This window comes from Choristoneura fumiferana, chromosome Z (assembly GCF_025370935.1).
Source record: "Choristoneura fumiferana chromosome Z, NRCan_CFum_1, whole genome shotgun sequence".
Taxonomy (NCBI): Eukaryota; Metazoa; Arthropoda; class Insecta; order Lepidoptera; family Tortricidae; genus Choristoneura; species Choristoneura fumiferana.
The window spans coordinates 45,204,677-45,226,201 of record NC_133472.1 but is presented as its reverse complement, the minus strand read 5'-3'; the positions used below and the strand labels follow the sequence as shown (position 1 = coordinate 45,226,201).

The 21,525-nt window shown below is 38.3% G+C and overlaps 1 protein-coding gene across 1 annotated transcript in view; it reads left to right on the top strand.

The window, feature by feature from the left end:
- Positions 1–20,886, top strand: part of LOC141437974 (alpha-tubulin N-acetyltransferase 1-like) — a 30,596-nt gene extending 9,710 nt beyond the window's left edge. The window contains 6 exon segments of the mRNA XM_074101586.1: positions 4,033–4,204; positions 5,587–5,741; positions 6,818–6,902; positions 10,161–10,207; positions 18,794–18,920; positions 18,923–20,886. Coding sequence (XP_073957687.1) covers positions 4,033–4,204; positions 5,587–5,741; positions 6,818–6,902; positions 10,161–10,207; positions 18,794–18,920; positions 18,923–19,060 — 724 coding nt within the window. The 3' untranslated portion in view covers positions 19,061–20,886.
- Positions 20,887–21,525: the final 639 nt, after the last annotated feature.

The window sequence follows — 21,525 nt, the reverse complement described above, 5'->3', positions numbered from 1 at the left end:
TGCAGGCGCGCTAGCTCGACAATAATGAATTAGCGCGCCTGCAATCAGTCACATTTTTTTTAAAGTTAAAAAGGCCATGGAAATGTTGGCACAAGTCGTATACAGCCAAGTCTAATGGCCGGTATCAGATATTTTGTTGGAACTCCGGACTTTTTCTATTGGGTCTGAAATAGCTTGTGGTGTTTTCGGTGGAAAAATACACCTGCAGTTTATTTTTAATGAAAAAAGGCGGGAAAGCATAAGAAAAATATTGGAATAAAATTAAATTTTATATTTTGAGAAAAAGTTTATTCTATTTCAGAATTATTCACCATTTTTGAGAAAAGCTTTATATTAGTCTCGGCTGGAATAGCAATTGCTGGCTTCGTATTAGTTAAACGGACTCGCAAGCTCGTCTGTTTAATACTCATACTCAGCCAGCAATTGCCTACTTCCAGGCCACGACAATAATCTACTATAACAAGTTCGGCGACCGCGTTAGGTGAACGACTCAGTGTAATCGTCGTTTAATAAGAAAACCCGACTGCCTTATAAAGCATTTAAGTGAAAAAATAGAATTATAGTTTCATGGGGTCATAGATGGCTAGAGCCCACTGAGACAGTTCGGCAAATTGCTTCCGTCGTCGTCATCCGCTACCGCAGATCACAAAGCAGTACCGTTGCCCGTTTTGTGGCAAATCGGTTCAACGCCTGACAGCGCATTAGGGTCACGCGGGTACAGCCTTTGTCGTAATAAGGCTGCCATTTCTGAAACGGAAAACTTAGTTTCGCCATGTCTGTCCGTCCACGTCTTAGCATAGGTGCACAGTGCTAGGAAGCTGTAATTTTGCATCAATAGATATAATGTAAACCACGCCGAAAATATATTTTTCATCTCTCCTGTTCGGAAAGTTTAATTTTCAGGGGTAGATAGCCGGGTGGAAAATTGCGTTTTCATCTCTAGGGTGGAAAGTTTTTTTTATTAATTTTTCGATTAGCCACGTCGAAGATTTGAGTTACGTCAATGACACTTTTTTTTCACGTTTCGGCATGGCCATCTAGATGCACGTCGTGACCAAGGAGGACGAGGTTGAACGCCGAACATCCGTTTGAAACAATAAATTTGATCTTTATTACGTCACGAACATATTCCATCTCTTTCTTTAGTTAGGTTAAGAAAGAGATGGAAGTCATTCGTGAAATGTGAAAGAAAGAGATGGAATATATAAATAAGTAATAAAGGTCAAACTTGTTCGTTCGGCGTTCAACCTCCAGTTTTGTATATAAGCTCCTTGGTCTTGTCGTGACCAACTCGTTTTCTTTTATAGTCGGCCGTGGCTAGTCGAAAAGGTATACCGTTGGAGGTATAAGTAAATTCAATTTATTATTATTCTAATTTTTTTGTGTCATTTTACTTTCCTCACAGTCGAAATGAAAAGTAGAGTGTCTAACTTGGGTGACATTACCCATTTCCCCTCGAACTAGACTAGAAATATCTCGGGTGAAATGGGTCACTTTCCGCCCTAGGTTATCAATCTACTATTTTAGGGTAGGGCCGCAGTTGGAAAATATATTTTATAGGGTATATCCCCTACGCGTAAAGTAAGGATTTTTTTCTGCCGTCTCAACCCATAGTATAGATAAAAAGGTCTCTGTCCATTATACCGTGTCATACCATGACCGTTATAGCAACGTGCCAGGCAATAATATATTCTTTATATTGACTTTGTAAACTATTCATGCCCACTAGCACGTTTACTAACCAACCGTCGCGTCGCGTGTAATGTATGCGCTTGACATCGCGATCCTGTCGCGTTCCTATTACGCTCATGGCACCATACTGTGTAGTGTGTACAGACCTTAATACTTATGCTTGGATAGTCCTTTAAAAACATAGGTATGCTAACATCATTTTTCAATTTAGAGTAACTCTTACAAAATCTCAAGCATTAAAATGCAAATTTCATGAGGCAAAGGGTATAATAGCCGTGTCTGTAGGTATGGGACCGTTTTGCTGATTTATAAGCCCAGACGTAAGATGCTATTTCATGAAAAAAACATAGAAAATGCTGCAGGTTTATGAGAAAATTAAAAAAAAAAGAAAATTGGTTTTCATTTTTTTTATCTAAACTACAGAACCGTTTTTTTTGTATCTTATACACATTATGTAAGTTATAAAGATGCATTATTTAAAAAAAAATGGAATTCCAAAAAAGCCGTGGTGGCCTAGTGGTTTGACCTATCGCCTCTCAAGCAGAGCATCGTGGGTTCAAACCCCGGCTCGCACCTCTGAGTTATTCGAAATTCATGTGCGGAATTACATTTGAAATTTACCACGAGCTTTGCGGTGAAGGAAAACATCGCGAGGAAACCTGCACAAACCTGCGAAGCAATTCAATGGTGTGTGTGAAGTTCCCAATCCGCACTGGGCCGCGTGGGAACTACTGCCCAAGCCCTCTCATTCTGAGGGGAGGCCTGTGCCCAGCAGTGGGACGTATATAGGCTGGGATGAATGATGATCCCTATAAGTAGTGCAATTTTCACTTATGTTTTCAATATTTTTATTTCCGTGATAGGGACACCCACCAATTTTCGTTATATTATGTAGAAACTATTATTCTATAACATATGTTTTTTTTCAAAAACATCATCAACATCATCATTAAAATCAAATTCCTTTTTTTTTAATTTTCTCAAAAACCTACAGCATTTTCGTTTTTTTTTATGAAATAGCATCTTACATCTGGGCTTATAAATCAGCAAAACGGCAATCGACTTGGCTTCTGGGGCCACTGCCCCACACAAACAGTTCGCAGGTGGTAGGACCTTGTGCAAGGTCCGCCCGGATTGCTACCACCATGTTGCTCGCTAATCCTGCCGTGACGCAGCAGTGCTTGCACTGATGTGTTTCGGCGTGGAGAGTAAGACAGCCGATGAAATTACTGGCACGTGAGGTATCCCATCTAAGGCTTCTAGGTTGGCAACCCCTGGTGTTGCAGATGTTTATGGGCGGTGGTGATCTCTTACCATCAGGAGACCCATTTGCTCGTTTTCCATCCAGTCAAATAAAAAAAAAAAAACACGGCTATACCCTTTCAATCGTATTCTAATCTCGCCTTCATCAATATGCATACCGCTCATATTTGCTACGCAATGGCGACAATTTACAAAGAGGAGCGTCATGCACGACCGAACTACATAACTTTGTTTTTTATGCAGCCATTCACTCTCTAAGCACTTTTTAATGACATTCAAATCATCGTGACGAATGTGATCATTGTATGTAATGCAACTATTCATTTTTCACTTCTCATACTCGTTTAGTTCGTGTTTATTCTGGATCTAGGCGACATAAAATTACTTTTTTATGATCTAGTGCATAAAGTAAAATCTTCGTCTAAGACCAAGGTGATCAGGCCACAGCAAACAGCCACAAACAAAAAAGTTTCTCTATATATTTTTGAATAATTTTTAATCTGTATAAAACTAAAAAAAAACAATCAAATAAATCAAAATTAATAATAAATAAATAAATATCACAGGACAATTCACACCAATTGACCTAGTCCCAAAGTAAGCTTAGCAAAGCTTGTGTTATGGGTACTAAGCAACGGATAAATGTAATTATATAGATAGATACATACTTAAATACATATTAAACACCCAAGACCCGAGAACAAACATTCGTATTTTTCATACAAATATCTGCCCCGACACGGGAATCGAACCCGGGACCTCAAGCTTCGTAGTCAGGTTCTCTAACCACTAGGCCATCTGCTGGTCGGTGGTGGTAATGAAAACTAAATATTTATAATTATTAAGCAATGTATGAAAAATAAAAGGTACCTACCTAGTAAGTGAAAAATGTTTCCACTGTTGTTATTTCATCTCCTCGCACTCGAAGTGACAAGCGGAGTTTCAACTCGAGCATTAAACCCATTTTCCCCTCGACGTGCCTATTCACCCTCGCCGTACCGGCTGTGGTGCCTTTATGAACGTCTCGGGTGAAATGGCTCGTTTTATGCTCTCGTACAATCTACTATTCGCTTCCAGCGGCGACGGCGAGATCATCGGCTTCCTGAAAGTGGCGTTCAAACACCTCTACCTGTTCGACGAGCGCGACAAAGTGTGCCAGGTGGAGCCGCTCTGTGTGCTGGACTTCTTCGTGAGCGGCGCGCGGCAGCGGCGCGGGAACGGCAAGCGGCTGTTCGACTTCATGCTGCAGGTAACGCACCAACTCGGGAGTACCATCAGCAGCAGTGGCAGGTGGTAGGCCCTTGTGCAGATGAAACTAGGATGCAGTACTTTTTTAACCCCCCACGCAAAAAGAGGGGTGTTATAAGTTTGACCGCTATGTGTCTCTGTGTCTGTCTGTATGTGGCAGCGTAGCTCTTAAGCGGGTGAACTGATTTGAATGCGGTTTTTTTATTTGAAAGCAGGGTTTCCAGCCTTGGTTTTGCAGGTGGTAGGACCCTGTGCAAGGTCCGCCCGGATGGCTACCACCATCTTGCTCGCTAATCCTGCCGTGAAGCAGCAGTGCTGGCACTGTGTTTCGGTGTGGAGAGTAAGACAGCCGGTGAAATTACTGGCACTTGAGGTATCCCTTCTTGGGCCTTTAGATTGGCAACGCATCTGCAATACCCCTGGTGCTGCAGGTGTCTATGGGCGGTGGTGATCTCTTATCATCAGGAGACCCACTTGCTCGTTTGCCATCCAGTTGAATAAAAAAAAACCATCAGCTAAATAAGTGGTCTATCAATTTTCAAACAAGTTCCTATCAAATGAATATGTCGCTAAAGTCGAACTTTCAAGTTGACAGACACGTCTTCTTCTTCTCTTTTAAAATATGGCTTTTCTGTCCTAATTAATAGGACAATTTCGCCAGCGTCAAAGTATACTCTCTTTGAGAGGGACGTTGTACGGTGGTTGTAGTTTTTGCAACTTGATAGTAAAATTCCAGAAACCACGCGGACACAACTTGTGCATTAAAAAATGTCAGACACAAGAGCAATATAGAATTTAGTGATCACTGTTCACTGTTAATGTTAATCGCCCCATAAAACACTATCAAAATTATACTTCAACTAGCCAAAGAAACAGAAATAGCAAAATTAGACATTGTCTACATCCGCCATGTTCGAATGCTACAAATCGAATCCCCGACAGACACGTCTATTGGCATTATTGTTTTGTGACATGCAAACGATTATGAACTTTAGGGTGGTAGACCACATATTTGGCTGATGGTACCATGGATGGGTGGAGCTCTAAAACGTTTGAACCGCTGTTGCCCTTGTGTTAAATCGACTATATTGTATTTCAATCCAATTTATGAAAAGTGTAAACAAAGACGCCATTAACCCACCCACAGACATTTAGGGGCTGTTTCACCATCCATTGATTAGTGTTAACTGACGGTTAAATGTGATGCCGTCTCTATTTGTTTTGTTCGAATAGACGGAGACGGCATCACATTTAACCGTTACTGCTTGTTACAGCCTAAGTTGAATATAGAATATTGACTTTGATTGTGAAAAAATAAAAATGTATTGCAGATGTAGTCTCTCAATGGCAATGTCTATATTATAAGCTGGCCATCTTCCCCAGGACACGGGCAGCCAGCCCCGCGACCTGGCCATCGACGGGCCTTCTTCCAAGATGGAGACGTTCCTCGCCAAGAACTATGGCGTAGACCGGCTCATGCGGCAGAGCAATAACTTCGCGGTGTCGCCGGCGTTCTTCATCACCTCGCCTGACTCCAAGTAGGTGACCACAAAACCTGGTCCTGTACTACGTAGTGCAAAATTACAACTTCGTGTCTTGCCGTCTCGCTGACGCTTATTTATGTATCTAAGATTATTTGCAGTAAAAAGCATGAAAAAAATTTATAGCAATAAATTTAACCAACTACAAAAAACCGTGAAGATAGTTTTCTGCCTGTTTGAAGTTGGTGCCTCAGCACGAGCCAGCAGGAGTGATTGAAGCCCAATATATAGTATGTAAGGTGAAGTAGAACTACTATAGGTCTGCTCCTGCTGAGACACCGACTTCAAACTGGCAGAAAATTATTTTCGTGGTTTTTTGTAGTCGGTTCAATTTTTTGTTATAATTTTATTTTTGTAAGCTTTTGTATAGTCTATTTTTAAAACTGTTTACTGAAGGTGCATTTATCAAAGAAAAAATGGTGTCTTATCGGGTTCCACGAGTTAACAACTCGATAGGGTAAGAAATGTTATCTAGGGTTGCATTTGTTATTTAATTCGAGAGTGAGGGGGACGGTACGATATGAACTTCGATTTTCCAATTCCGTAATAGCCAGGAGATAACATCACGACAGTCTTATTTAAAGTGTAGTATATCGATCGATATCATTTTGGTAGAGTTGATAAGTAAGAAGTCACTATGAAGGGTCAGAAGTGCCACGAAAATTCCGGGCTCCGGTAATGTGTGATTCTCATTAAGAAATAGATCTGTACTTGCTTTGTTTAGCGTTAGAAAAAGGGTAAACAATCTTGACGAGTCATATAATTGAAAAACATTTAAAAAAATTATACCAAAAGTATGAAAATGATCATTATGTCCTTCCTAATTGTTACATGTTTGCTGTGACTTATTTTTCAAAGGTGTTTTTCATTAAAAAGACACGTCAAGGTCGCTTTCCTTCTTTCTAATGCTAAAAAAACTAAGTACAGGTAGAGTCGATAAGTGAGAAGTCATTATGAAGGGTCAAAAGTGCCACGAAAATTCCGGGCTTCTCATGCTCTCATGCCACAGGCTCTCGTTAAGAAATATATCTATCTAGGTATGTAGTTGTCTATAGCTTGGTATTTTTTCGCAGCAAGTCGGGGCGCAACACGCCCGTGGTCCCGACGGCGGCGGTGGGCCGGTTCGCAGCGAGGAAACCGCCCTCATCCATATCTGACGTGAGTACAATCAAACAAGTCCGACCGGGGAATCTTGGCCACATGGGAGAGGCAGAAAATTAAAAAAAAATGGATCGATGAGACATTTCACAGATCACAGACAGACAAAAAAACACCGTGGTGAAATGAAGTTAATTTCTCTAAGACACTAGTGGCCTAACTCTTACTGTTTAAGGGAGAATCAAGAGTTAACTACTCTATGACGTTTGTTCAAAGCCCATAACTAATCCGTGTTTAATTCACACATATTCAGCAAAAGAAAATTGTTGTTGTTGTTGTTTTTTTAGATAAATATGGCTCTGTCCATTGGAGGACAATTTTGCCAGTGTTTAGTAGGTTTTGCCGTTGTACGGTAAAAAATATATAGAAAATGAAATAAGAGACGCAATGGTGGATGAACGATGACCCTATAAAATCCCAAAAGAAAATTAAACATGTGGGCTTTTTGTTGCCTCTCTTTTGTGTCACGTCAATGTCACTTGTCAAGTGAAAAAAAGATTTATATGTTTTTTTTTAATTTCGCGAAAAAGTTGATTATCGGATAGTTCATATGAATAAACTGAGCCGAGGACCCCAAGGGCAACGGATAAATTATAGATAGGTAGATACGTACTTAATTAGATTTTAAACATATTTGGAAATTAACCCATAAAAAGGTGATTTAGCGACCACATGCATTGACTTGGAAATTCAAACTTATTGTTTTAGTAATAAGTAACAAAATCCATTGTAAAAATATTCTTTGTCAGGTATGTATTCGATAGCTCCAATAAATGGGGCCTTATTAAGGGTTAACATTCGAACCCGGGACCTCGAGCTTAGTAGTCCGGTAGACTCGGCTACGGTCTTGACCGGATGGTCCAGTCGTTTACCGATGTTTAACTTCCAGCTACTGCGGTGGGACTGAACCTACTGTCAACCACAGTGAGTGATGGTTGTTCGTACAAAATTATACTTGATAGAGTAAAATATTAAGTATTGTATTGTATTGTAAAACTCTCTTTTGTACATAAAACATGAAATAATATCTTAATGTAGTTATGGTATTCATATTTGATAATTATCATTCATAGTTATTTGTTGTCTCATTTATTAAAAAGTTGTATAGTAAAATGTAGATGGCGACTAGTTAATATTATTGGCATAAGATGACGAATATCCGTCACGATTTAATTTCATTCAGTAAAAAACCGGCCAAGAGCGTGTCGGACACGCCCAAAATAGGGTTCCGAAGCCATTACGAAAAAATTAAGTAATATTTTTCGAAGGATTTTGTATTTTATACGGAATCTTCCAAGTTTAGGTATATTTTATATCTTAGGCTGCTATTTACTCATAAAGTACTAATAATTCTCAAGCAAACTTAGCCGTTATAGTTTTCCTTGAAAGTTTGATATACTTACTACCATCCACTCGATTTTAATGAAAATTTTGCACTTTAAAGTTGAATATTTTGCAAACAGATCACTGAATCGAAAAATCGTTTTAGCAACTCCCTAATGGTTTTAAAAGACCTATCCAACGATACCCCACACTATAGGGTTGGATGAGAAAAAAAAATCACCTCCACTTTACGTCCATGGAAGGTACACTAAAAAAATTTTTTTTGAATTTTTGATTGTACCATTTTGTCGGCATAGTTTAAAAATGGATAATCGTCCACATGAGTTCAACTATTTTGAATTCAGACCAAAATTAATAACGTCTAAAGTGATTTTTGACATATTTTAAACCTAAGTATTTAGAACCAAATTTATTTTTGTTGTAAAGTAATGAAATAACGTCGGCCGGTGTAGCAAGTGAATCACCAAATCGTCAACAAAACAAACTTTTCTAAGCGCTACCTCGTGGCGACTAGCGGACAAAGACTCGCCCTACTTAATTCACTAGCACCGATAAGTCGGCTATGCGGCTATTCGACCAAATCCGTATTCACCCCATTTCTAGTAGATCTCTTATAGGGATATTTTGTATCTCTATTTGTATGGTCTGTCCCAGAATTCGAGATACTAAAATGACAGTCTGAAATGTCAAACGTAAAAATAATGTGGCCAGCATAAAAGGAACAGTGCTGCTCCGTGATTTCGGTTTCGTAAATAACCGATAAAATGTTTATTTTACGATAGCAAAATAGCATTAATGCATTCAATATTCTACTTTCCATTTTACTTTATCATACGATAAAGTGATGAAATCTAAGCACAGTAAAAAAACAGTGTTCATCACTTAGTGCCAACGTAAAAAATAATACAGAGGGGCTACTACAAACTAGAAAAACGAAGTTCGTATGGCACCGTCCTTTTCACACGCGTATTGAATGAGATAAGCGTCAGCGGGACGGCAACATACGAAGTTCGAGTTTTGCATTTCGTAGTCAGGGCCAGCAGGGCTACTACGAAATTCGAAAATCGAAGTTCGTGTCGTTCCGTCCTTCTGACACTACTATTTAATTTAATACGTAAGTGAGAGGGACGTTACGGTACGAACTTTGATTTTCGAATTCCGGAGTAGGCCCTCAGATATCACACAACGTCATTGTTCATGTTTTTCGTATTCAAGTGGTATTCAACCGATTTTCGTTACTTTACTCGTATTGTCATCGGATGTGATCAGTGCGCTTTCTCGTGTTATTGTTGCTGTTGACGTTATTTGTTAAATTTGAGGAGATAGACTTTTTATTTGTTAATTTTGTTTTGTTTGGTCGTGTTTTTGTTGTTTTGTTTGATTAAACATAGACTCTGAGCAGCCAACTATTCGTCGCATAGACGACACAGCGAAGAAATACTTTCGCCTGAGAAAAAACGGAAACGTCAACCTCTTAGCAAAGACGAGAAGTGTATGGTTGTAAAACCTACTTAGAATGAAATTGAAACTTAAACATCAACATCTATAAAAAGTCGAAATATCTCGAAAACGGTCGCATTTTTATTAGACCTATTTTACCTTTTCTAGAATGTCCTAAGTGCCCTACATTTTAGTACATCACGGATCCGTTCATATCTTAATATTTTACGACATACATACATTGGTACCTACAAAATCTTTCGGTGATAACCGGTTGCGGCACATCACTATTTATGAGACGCAAAAAACAGGTAACACATGAAACGTCATTTTAGTATCTCGAATTCTGGGACAGACCATAGTATCATTTAAGTTGAATGGAAATAATGTTTATCAAACTTATTTTTAATTTAGATAAAATACAAGAATTTGTTTGGACATGGTACATCCGTCTCATTTGTCTTTGTTTCCCAGGTGATCCACGGACAGACAGACCGAGTGTATGTTGAAACTAACAACGGGTATGTATATAAAAGTATGACTTAATTAACACATAACATAACGCTGGAGTGTACTAAACGTTTTACTAATTTCTGAGCAATTAATATCAAAGTCTGTGAAAGAAATAACTTGCTATTTGTTTGATACATAATAATTAACTGGTATTTTCACTTAACTTCGTATTGGATTTATGAGAAGGCGTTACAAAAAATCTCTAAGCGTGCATACAGTGACTTTATACTATGTAATAAAGATTTGCACTCTCACTTCGTACCTCGCCTCGTGTCTCGCATGACGCTTGTCGATGGACGAGTCTTGGATGCTCGTTCGCTCACGCTCCTCGCTGCTCGCCTTTCGACTCCCTCGTCACTAGCGCGTGTAAATGGGCTATCACAGTTTTTCCTTCACAGATTGCATGCATGTGTCGGTATCATGTATTCATGTTTCGTCCTATGCATTTTATAATAATGGTATTCGATGGTGTGAAAATTTTTGTGTTGTGTTATTTGGCGATACTGTAGTTAATTTTGACACAGTAGCTGCTTTACTTGGTTTTGTATAAGCGTAGTGTATTTTTATGTAGACTTAGCGCGCTTAGTATAACCATAGCGTAATAATTTTTAACAGTGGGCGCTCTTTGTTTTTCTCTAACTGGCTAGAACTGGTCGAATTTGGACTCTTAAATGCCGGCATTGCCCCGCGCTGCATCATTTAACTGCCCGTCTGGACTGTTATTATTACGTTATGGTGTAATAATACATACATACATACATTCACGCCTTTATCCCTAAAAGAGGTAGGCAGAGCACGTGAAACTAAAGTAAAAAAAAAAATTAATGTCACATACCAAGAGTGTCCATTAGTCAAGTGACCACGACATATTCGAATATTTGGGGAGAGTATTACGTTTTAATTAGTCTAAAAAAAGGAGCGCCGGGTAGCAGAGTATCAATCGAGGGATGGTAAAGTAAAAAAAATCTTACATCATCATAATTTTGCAGGTGGTAGGACCTTGCGCAAGGTCCGCCCGGATTGCTACCGCCATCTTGCTCGCTAATCCTGCCGTGAAGCAGCAGTGCTTGCACTGTTGTGTTTCGGCGTGGAGAGAAAGACAGACGGTGAAATTACTGGCACTTGAGGTATCCCATCTTAGACCTATAGGTTGGCAACGCATCTGCAATACCCCTGATGTTGCAGATGTTTATAGGCAGTGGTGGTTTCTAACCATCAGGAGACCTACTTGCTCGTTTGCCATCCAGTCGCTTAAAAAAAAAAGTCGCGTTGTTCTTGGACACCCCGTGGTTTATGAAAGAAATATTTTTACAAAAATTGTGTTTTTGGAACCTGCTTTTGGATGAATTCGAAGTGAAACAAAAAAATGACTGACAAGTTTTGCATGGTGTAGTTTGGTTTTGTCTTTTATTTTTATTTTTAATTATTATATTTAATTGATCCGAAGGGGTGTGTACCGGCATGAGTGAGGCCGCCGTCCACTGGCTCGTCGCCAGCACTCGCTTTGTGGACGACAACCCCTATTTATGTTTGTAAGTTTTGTTTTATTTTTGTTTAAAATCATTTTTTTGACTCTATGTTAATTTATTTTGTATTTTATGGCGGATTTAATTAATAATGTCGTAAAAATGTGTTCGAAAAAAGTTCTATCAAATCACTGCGTGGATTACTGCTCTGTGAGGCCGGCTCAAGTTCAAGTAGGACACTAGAAATAAATAAGCAGATATATGACAGACAGACCGACAGAACGGACGACAAAGCCAAGCAAAAAGATGGAATCGTGTTTGGACCAGGGATGGAGCCATTTACGTACGATCTGGCAGCTCCAAATCAGAATCTGGGCATCGCATTAGGAGCGAGATGGATTTGGCCCGTTTTTCGTCGAGCACTCAGCCCTCGCCGGCTTGTGGCACGGTCACTGACTCGCGGTCTGCGGTGGCATAGTCTGTGTTCTGTTACTATATTGCTTATGTACTATTATTATAAGTTTATGTTGTTTACGTTGTATGATAAGTTGTTGTTTAATGTGGGAATTAGGATCTATATAATCGTATTATTAACGGTGTTGTTTATGTTGTTTCAGAATCAGAACACTAGTTATTGTTTACTTAGGATCTATTCGAGATACTCTGTTACTGTCTTTTTAACTGCTAAACGTATTATTTATGCATTTATGTTTCTTTCTTGTGCAGCGCTCTTTTTTTGTAGATATTTATATCATCACATTTGAATCTCTGTGAAAAAGGTAAAATTTATTAAGTTTGGTTTATTTAATGTAGGTTCTCTGAAGACTGGGCATGATAACTTTGTTAGGGCTGTCGAGGGGCATGCTTTAGACATATTAGCTATTAATGAAACTTGGCTCCGACCTGGTGACGAAGCTCTGGCCCCAGTACTTCCTAATTATCGTCTTCGTCATGCCCCTCGATCAGCAACAGTAAGATCTGGCCGTGGCGGTGGAGTGGGTTTTTATATTAGGAGTAATCTTAAGGTAAGAGTTCTCACTCACCCTCCGAGTGCCGTTGAACAGATGTGGCTGTCACTTTCTGTAAATGGTAAGCGTCTACTTATTGGTACCGCATACCGCCCCCCCTGGCAGGACACTGATGTATTTTTGGACTCAATCACTGAATCATTGTCTTCTTTTATGAAATTCGATAATGTTATTCTTCTAGGGGATTTTAATATAAATCTTCTTAACGGTAGTGAGTCGAGAACTCTAAAATTTAAAGATTTTATACAGTATACTAATCTGAACCAAATTGTGAATCGGCCAACTCATTATACTGATCATAGTCAAACACTGATTGATGTTATCTGTACTGATGCTCCTGTTCGTAATGTCAGCGTGTGTAGTGTTTCTGGGTGCGGGCATGCCTTGGTTAGGGTTGAACTTAATTTAAAAAATGATAAATATCGCCCCCGTTATGTAACTTTCCGTCCTCTAAAAGATATAGACAGGAATGATTTTGACGCTTCCTTGGAGTCGATGGATTGGAGGCTTGTGATTGATCAGCCTAACGTTAATGATATGGTTAGTCTATTTAATGCTTTCATTCTTTATCTCTTTGACATTTATGCTCCGGAGAAAACGGTTCTATTAAGGAATGCGCCAGTACCCTGGTTGACTGATAACATCAAGTTCATGATGGGTTTAAGGGACCGAGCCTTGGCAAGATATCGTTCCCTTAGATCAGATTCTCACCGCCTTTATTATAAAGAACTTAAAAATCTGGTGTCTTCATCGATGTCGAATGAAAAAAGGGCATATTTCGATAAAAACATTAACTCCAAAATAAAAAATCCGAAATCCTTGTGGAAAAACCTTAAATCAACTATTCTCCCTAGTAAGAATAACTCTTACGAACTTCCTTCCAGTATTGGTAACGCAGACCAGTTGAACCGCCATTTTCTTGACGTACCAGGGCCTGGTAATGTAACAATTTCTCAATTGACATGGTTCGAATATAATCGTTTCTGTTCTGCTCAGGTTGAACCGTTTTGCCTTAAGCCTGTGGACGTTGTGGAAGTGGCCAGAATTATTTTGCAGATTAAGTCAAAGGCCAAAGGGATCGATGGCATAAGCATGGATATGCTTCTTCTTACTCTGCCAACTACACTTGAGATTGTTACAGCAATCATCAACAGATCCATCTTAGAATCGTGTTTTCCCGAAACATGGAAAATTGCTATGGTTAAACCAATTCCCAAGACAGGCAATCCATGTGACATGAGGGATCTCAGACCTATAAGCATACTGCCATGTCTTTCTAAGATTTTGGAAAAAATAGTTTATACCCAGTTATATAAATACTTGGAAAGCAATGACATCTTGCCGCAGCTGCAATCCGGTTTTCGTAAGGGACGCGGCACTGCCACAGCTCTTTTGGATGTCGTTGATAATCTCCTTGCAGAGCAGGACAAGGGTATGGGATCTTTTCTTACTCTTTTAGATTTTTCACGCGCGTTTGACTGCATTAGCGTTGATCTGCTCCTATCCAAATTATCTTTCTATGGCCTCGATAGGGCATCTGTGGCTTGGTTTTGTAGTTATCTCCGCGGTCGTTCTCAGCTGGTAACAATTCATCGGGGTGATGGTGCCTGTCAGTTGTCTGAACGTTTGGCCGTAAAGCGTGGTGTTCCGCAAGGATCCATATTGGGTCCGTTGCTATTTATTATTTACAGCGCTGACATTGCGAACTGCATTTCAACCTGCTCTTACCATTTATATGCTGATGACCTACAGCTTTACGTTTCCTTTCAGCCTAGTGATACATTAAATGCCTCTGCTGCCTTAAATGCGGATCTAAGCAACATAACGAAATGGTCAACGGATAATTGTTTTGTACTTAACCCTGTAAAGTCTAAGTTTATGGTGATTGGCACTAGGAAGAGGATCAGTGAAATTAATTCGCATAAGCCAATTATCACTGTTTCAGACAGCCCTATTGAGCAGGTGGAGTCGGCTCGTAATCTCGGACTTGAGTTCGATAATCGCTTGCGCTTTGAGAAGCATTTGGTCGAAGTTGCAAAAAATTGTTTCTTTCGATTAAAAGTACTGTATCAAATTAGGCCCTTCTTGTCTGAAGAGCTGCGTGTAAAATTATGCGAAGCTCTTATTCTGTCTAAACTAAATTATGGAGATGTAGTATATGGTCCTTGTTTGTTAATTAGATCAGAAAAAATTGTGCAACGTGTCCAGAATGCCTGTGCAAGGTTCTGTTATAATGTACCGCCACGAGCCCACATTACGCCTTTTCTTAATAATGGGAATTTGCTAAATATGGCTGCTCGTAGAAAGCTTCACCTTGCCTGTCTTCTTTTTGATGTAGTGCACAGGGAGGTGCCGTTTTATTTGTTTAAGAAGCTTAAATGGTCTCAGAGTTATAGGAATAACCACCAGGCTAGGTTCTGTAGCTGTGTACTTGTATGTCCGCGTCTTCATTCTGCGGCCTTCCGTGGTAGTTTTCGCTATCAGGCAACTAAGTGTTGGAACAATTTGCCACCGCCCATTAGAGCTGTGCAGTCTAAGTTTTCTTTTAGAAAACGTTTAAAAGCGCATTTATTGGCTATTCAGCAAAATATGCCGTAGCGAAACAAAGTGGGCTGTGTAAATGGGTGAAACTTTGTTCTGTTTGTCTGTTGTGGTAAATGCATGATGATGTTTGTATCTGTTTATTTTTAGTTGTGTTTCTGTCATGTAATTGTCACCGGTTTTAAACTTATTTCAATTTCTGTCCCGCATTGTTGATAAGTGTTTTAGGTTAAGTTTAGATTTAGTAACCCTTAAGGTTAAGGTTCTGGCAGAATATCAGCGTTGCGAAGCAATTCGCGACATCGTGCTGAGCCAGATTCCCTTTTTGTGTCCATTCTGCTCTTTTCGCTTTTGTTTTGTTTGTTTTTGGTATGTATTAATGTGACCAAATAAATATATTTTCTTTCTTTCTTTCTTTCTTACAAATATGAGTATAATTGATTGAAGATTGATTGATTTTAAAAAATGAATAATTGATTAGCAAGTCATCTTGATCTGCAAATCAAGTCTAGATGGCGCTAATTTTATACAGAATTTCATAACCCAGTGTTTTGGCTAATTTCGCTGTTTCTTTTAAAATATTTTATAAAGTTTAATTTTTAATTTCTTTATTATGATTTCTTTAAAATTTCTTTTCAGCTTGAGATTATTTATCTAAGGATTGCTGCAGCAACTGAACGCGCACGCTCTCGAATATATGAAAACCATTATTTACAATATTAATTTATTTGAATTGTTTTAGCAGCTTTTTAATTAACGCTATTAGGGTTCTCCTTAGAATATAGAAAAAAAGAAACCGAGTTACATTCTTTCTTCGAGTCACAGGAAACAAAAAAAACCGGTACAATTATAATGTTTTGGTACCAGTATTTTCGGTACTTGTTTCAAGCCCTTTATAATGTACATAAGTGTATATTATTGATAACACAAGTATTAAAAAAAACTGTATGGGCTCAGCGATTCATCCTTAAAAATATCGGTATTTTTGGCACCGTTTTCAACCTCTAACTTTGACAATTGTGACCAAAATCAAAGCGGAAAATTTGTCGTGACCTTTTCGTTGCAAGCTGCAACACTGCCGAGACATTGTGAATATGGATATATGACGTATTTACCCCGCAGAAGTACATTACTTCTCAAGAGAATTGTCAAGAGAGTTGTCAAAAAAATTGTAAGAGTAAATATTGGCTTCGGATAACCAAAGTGTACATTGTTTCTGTTTTTTTTTTCTGTATTTTAAGGGTTGCACGTTAAGATAGGTTTATTTATTTTTTATGATTTTCTTCAGAATCATATTTTTATTAACTTTAACGCGAGGCCAAAGAAGTAGGCCCAAGTATTAAGAATTTTAGTAGAATAAGAAGTTTAATTGTGGCGAACGATGCCTTTACCTTGTGGTCTCAGAAACACTGCTTTGAAATTGTGCCAGGCGTTGAATAATGTATCAATTGATTGGAGCTCAATTGTATCAAAAAAATAAATTTCTCATTTTACTATTGGTAATTTACAAATACTTAATGCTTCCAATTAAAATGTTTCACATCATTGTAAATAGTTTTAAAAATAATGTATATTTTAATTTTGACAATTGATCATTGACATTTTAAAGTACTTTTTGGTACATTTTGTGTTTTAATGTATTTTCGTATGTGTGTTAGCTTCGGCTACTTAATTTGAAAATGATCTCTAGAAAAAAGACGAATATTTATTATAAAATCGACGTAACAAAACTAAAATAAAGAAAAAAAAATAATTCGAACAATATAATGCTGTTCAAAATTATGTTATTTAATCCATGCAATTTATATTATAAAATTATGTTTAACTTTAAGTTGCTGAAAACTTGCTATTTTACTAGGCTTTCAAGAATGCACTGTGATAGAATAGAAGCTAGATGTAATTTATACCACGTAAATTTATAATCTTATGCCAATTGACGTTTATAAAAATGTGTTACCCACTTGTTTATTCTTTAGAAATTTCATATTGTATTTTCACTTACTTTTTTTTTCAAAATTTAATTTAGACATAGCCACAGCGTAATGTAGTGGGCCTGGCGAATTAGCGTAGTTGTCTCGTCTCTAGACGTCCGAGTTACCCCACTGTTTGACTATTACGTTGTGGCGTGACTACATTGATACATTCTCACGTAACATTTGGTACTAAAACTCATAATAATACTAATTAATTTACTTGTAAATGTCTTGTGCGCATTTTCATTCAAAGCTCGGGGTTTAACAGCTCCTTTCCATTTTAATTTTATTTGTAATTTATATTTTTTTTACGATGCTAATACGGTATTTGACAACTCCTGATTTTGCCATATCTTAATACCAGCTTAAGCCCGCGACTTCGTCTGCGCGGATCTAGGTTATCGCGCGGTGGCGCCCTCTACCGGAATAAAAGGTATCCTATGTTGATCCTTGGGATTCAAAATACCTATATACCAAATTTCATCAAAATCGGTTCAGTGGTTTCGACGCGAAAGCGTAACAGACAGACAGACAGACAGAGTTACTTTCGCATTTATAATATTAGTAGGGATTATTATGAATATATAGATATACAGATAGTGTTTAGCGAAGAGAAAATTTAAATCCGTTGAAAATTGGATTTATAGTGATTTTTTGAAAAATCTATATACCTGTCTCTTTCTCAAACGCTTTCTCTATGCAGCAAGTATGGCGGTACTGGCGTGTGTACGTCACATGCCAGTATGTCTTTCTCTGTCTAATCTTGAATTTCAAACCTTTATAACTTTGTTATTTGTAAAGGTAGCATAAAAATTGTTTTTCTATCCGATAACAGGCATTGTGTAGTTTTAATTTATAAAACATATACAAAATAGTCAAATACCGTATTGTAGTTTCAAATTGTTGAATCATGTCTTGTTTGTTAATAATTGAAAAGAGCAAATTAAAATAAGGTTAAGCATACCCGTACTAAAAGTGGCTAGCTTTAAAAGTCCATACAGACTGTCTCCAAATTCTTCCAGAATATTCCAGGTTAGTTTCACTGAATGCCTGAGTTACGTTGCCGCGAGTGTGTGCTCTGGGAACTTTTTCCCACTTGTTCGTGGTGCGAACTGGGAAAACTTCCCACTCGGTAACAGTGCTAATAAATGGGCACGAGCATTTAGGAACAGTAATTTCTGGTTGTCGGATTCAATGTACATTCTGCTTGTGAATGTAGTAAGAATATAGTTGACTAGTAAATATCTAAAAGATATATAAGTTCGTCTTTGTATATGTTTCTCAATGGTTGTCAATAGGGAATATGCAAGCATTTTTATTTCTTCAACGATGTATTAAATCGCCAATTAGACCGACATGTCGCACCATAGAAAGTGCAGAAAGAGATGGAATGCAAGCTACCTTCGCTCATACAATATCTTTTTGATTTTCCAACAGATATAGATGATTTTTACTTCATTCGTTTTGTTTTCCAGAAAAAGAGAATATCCTGTTGTTTAAGAGAACATTTTCGTTCCATGCATATTCCCTATTGTTATTTTTTTGTACAAGAATACATACATAATACCAAGTTCCGTGTGGCACAGAATGCCGGAAGACGCTCCGGGGCCGAAGGCGTTCTCGCCCGAGCCGGTGGCGGAGCCCGAGCCTGCGCCAGAGCCTGAACCGGCGCCTGAGCTCGAGCCGGCGCCGGCGCCGGCCTCGCCCAGCCCGGAGCGGCCGACCTCGCTGCCCGTGGCCCCGGCGGCCCCGCCGCGCCCTCACCCGCCGGCTCCGCCGCGCCGCGTCGCGACTCTCAACTTACCGACCAGGGCTACTTCGATGTCAAGTTCTATCACAACAAGCTGTGGTAGAGTCAAGTTCTATCACAAGCTGTGGTGAGCTTCAAGTTCTATCACAAGCTGTGGTGAGCTTCAAGTTCTATCACAAGCTGTGGTAAGCTTCAAGTTCTATCACAAGCTGTGGTGAGCTTCAAGTTCTATCACAAGCTGTGGTAAGCTTCAAGTTCTATCACAAGCTGTGGTGAGCTTCAAGTTCTATCACAAGCTGTGGTAAGCTTCAAGTTCTATCACAAGCTGTGGTGAGCTTCAAGTTCTATCACAAGCTGCGGTGAGCTTCAAGTTCTATCACAAGCTGTGGTGAGCTTCAAGTTCTATCACAAGCTGTGCTGAGCTTCAAGTTCTATCACAAGCTGTGGTGAGCTTCAAGTTCTATCACAAGCTGTGGTGAGCTTCAAGTTCTGTCACAAGCTGTGGTGAGCTTCAAGTTCTATCACAAGCTGTGGTGAGCTTCAAGTTCTATCACAAGCTGTGGTGAGCTTCAAGTTCTATCACAAGCTGTGGTGAGCTTCAAGTTCTGTCACAAGCTGTGGTGAGCTTCAAGTTCTATCACAAGCTGTGGTGAGCTTCAAGTTCTATCACAAGCTGTGGTGAGCTTCAAGTTCTGTCACAAGCTGTGGTGAGCTTCAAGTTCTATCACAAGCTGCGGTGAGCTTCAAGTTCTATCACAAGCTGTGGTAAGCTTCAAGTTCTGTCACAAGCTATGGTGAACTTCAAGTTCTGTCACAAGCTATGGTGAGCTTCAAGTTCTATCACAAGCTGTGGTAAGCTTCAAGTTCTGTCACAAGCTGTGGTGAGCTTCAAGTTCTGTCACAAGCTGTGGTGAGCTTCAAGTTCTATCACAAGCTGTGGTAAGCTTCAAGTTCTGTCACAAGCTGTGGTGAGCTTCAAGTTCTGTCACAAGCTGTGGTGAGCTTCAAGTTATATCACAAGCTGTGGTAAGCTTCAAGTTCTGTCACAAGCTGTGCTGAGCTTCAAGTTCTATCACAAGCTGTGGTAAGCTTCAAGTTCTATCACAAGCTGTGCTGAGCTTCAAGTTCTATCACAAGCTATTTTTCTCAAATAATCATTTCATCCGCGCCGCGTCGACACTTGATCATCATCAACAATGACTTCTGTCGCTAATTTTAACTTGATACAAACCTTCGACAAAGCTGCAGTAGGTCGATGAAGCGACACATTTAGATGCTACATCCAAATTGTAACGGACGCTAGTTGACTTACATATCGCGTTCGTAGGGATTGGGCAGGATGTGTGTGAGCTTGCATTGTGTAATCGTAGATTTAATGCACAAATCGGTAAATTTTGAACAAATGTATTTTTAGAGAACTTGTCGTTTTCTTCTGGCACACTTGAATTGAGACCTCGTTTTTGGTAAAACATTTAAGTTCCAAATCTGTTATAATTTTTCTTTGACATAAAATGTTTTTGTTCTTAATAAAAAAAATTAGAGATGTTGTAAAACCACATTCTGAAATTCTCAAAACAAGTATATGCTTTTATTTGTTGCATTAAGAAGCATTTACATAGATTTTAAATGCTTTATAATAAAAAAAATATTATCGTCTAACGTTTAAACATAACGTACCTAACATAAGTTTACTTCAATCACTTATTACAGGTTACAAAAATTGTGTTTTTTTTTTAAAGTCATGATGCCCAAGATTAGGTACATTAAAATTAAGAACAGTAGTTTTATTGGACGTATTTTAGCAAAAACGTTCCAAAGCATTGTCATGTTATTCTTTAATTTCACTCTTGATGTTACTAAAAGTAGTTCCAAAATAAAAATAAAAAATTGCTAAAATACTTCCAAATATGAGTCGAATACAAAGATCACGTCTTGAAGTTATAGTTCCAAATCTATCTTTTAGTCGATGACAAGTGTGTCGGAATAATACGACAGTAATGGTTCGCTTGTTTTGTGGATCTAAACAGCTTATAATTCGATATCGAGCACTGATTACGAAACATTCCTTTATATTAACCCGTATAATTTGTTAAGAGATATCGAAATTATAGCGAGAGAAATGTTTCTAAAAATGTCCTTTTTTGCATAAGTATTTATATTTTGATTACGTGTTAATAAAAATGAATTGCTGTTTAGGATATTGAGATTATCGGAGCGAAATCGGGTTACAGATAAAAAATGGAATAAAGGTTTTTAAAAATTCCCAGTAGTGGGAATAGGGAGCATTTACAAGGAAGTGCATTTTGAATAATTATTTGATTATTTATTAGCGTCCAATAACATTTTTAAATTGTTTAGATATTTTGTAATAATCACAGTTTTGTCAGCTTTTATTAAATTTATACAAAATGTGAGTTATTCGCAGTAGTCTTAACTACATGTGTTAAAATTGATAGCTCAAGACAAATATCTATAATAGAGCAATTCTTCTTTATTTGTTTATATCGGGGATCTCGGAAACTTGCTATGTGGGAATTTTAATATAATAATAATAATATATTGGGACAA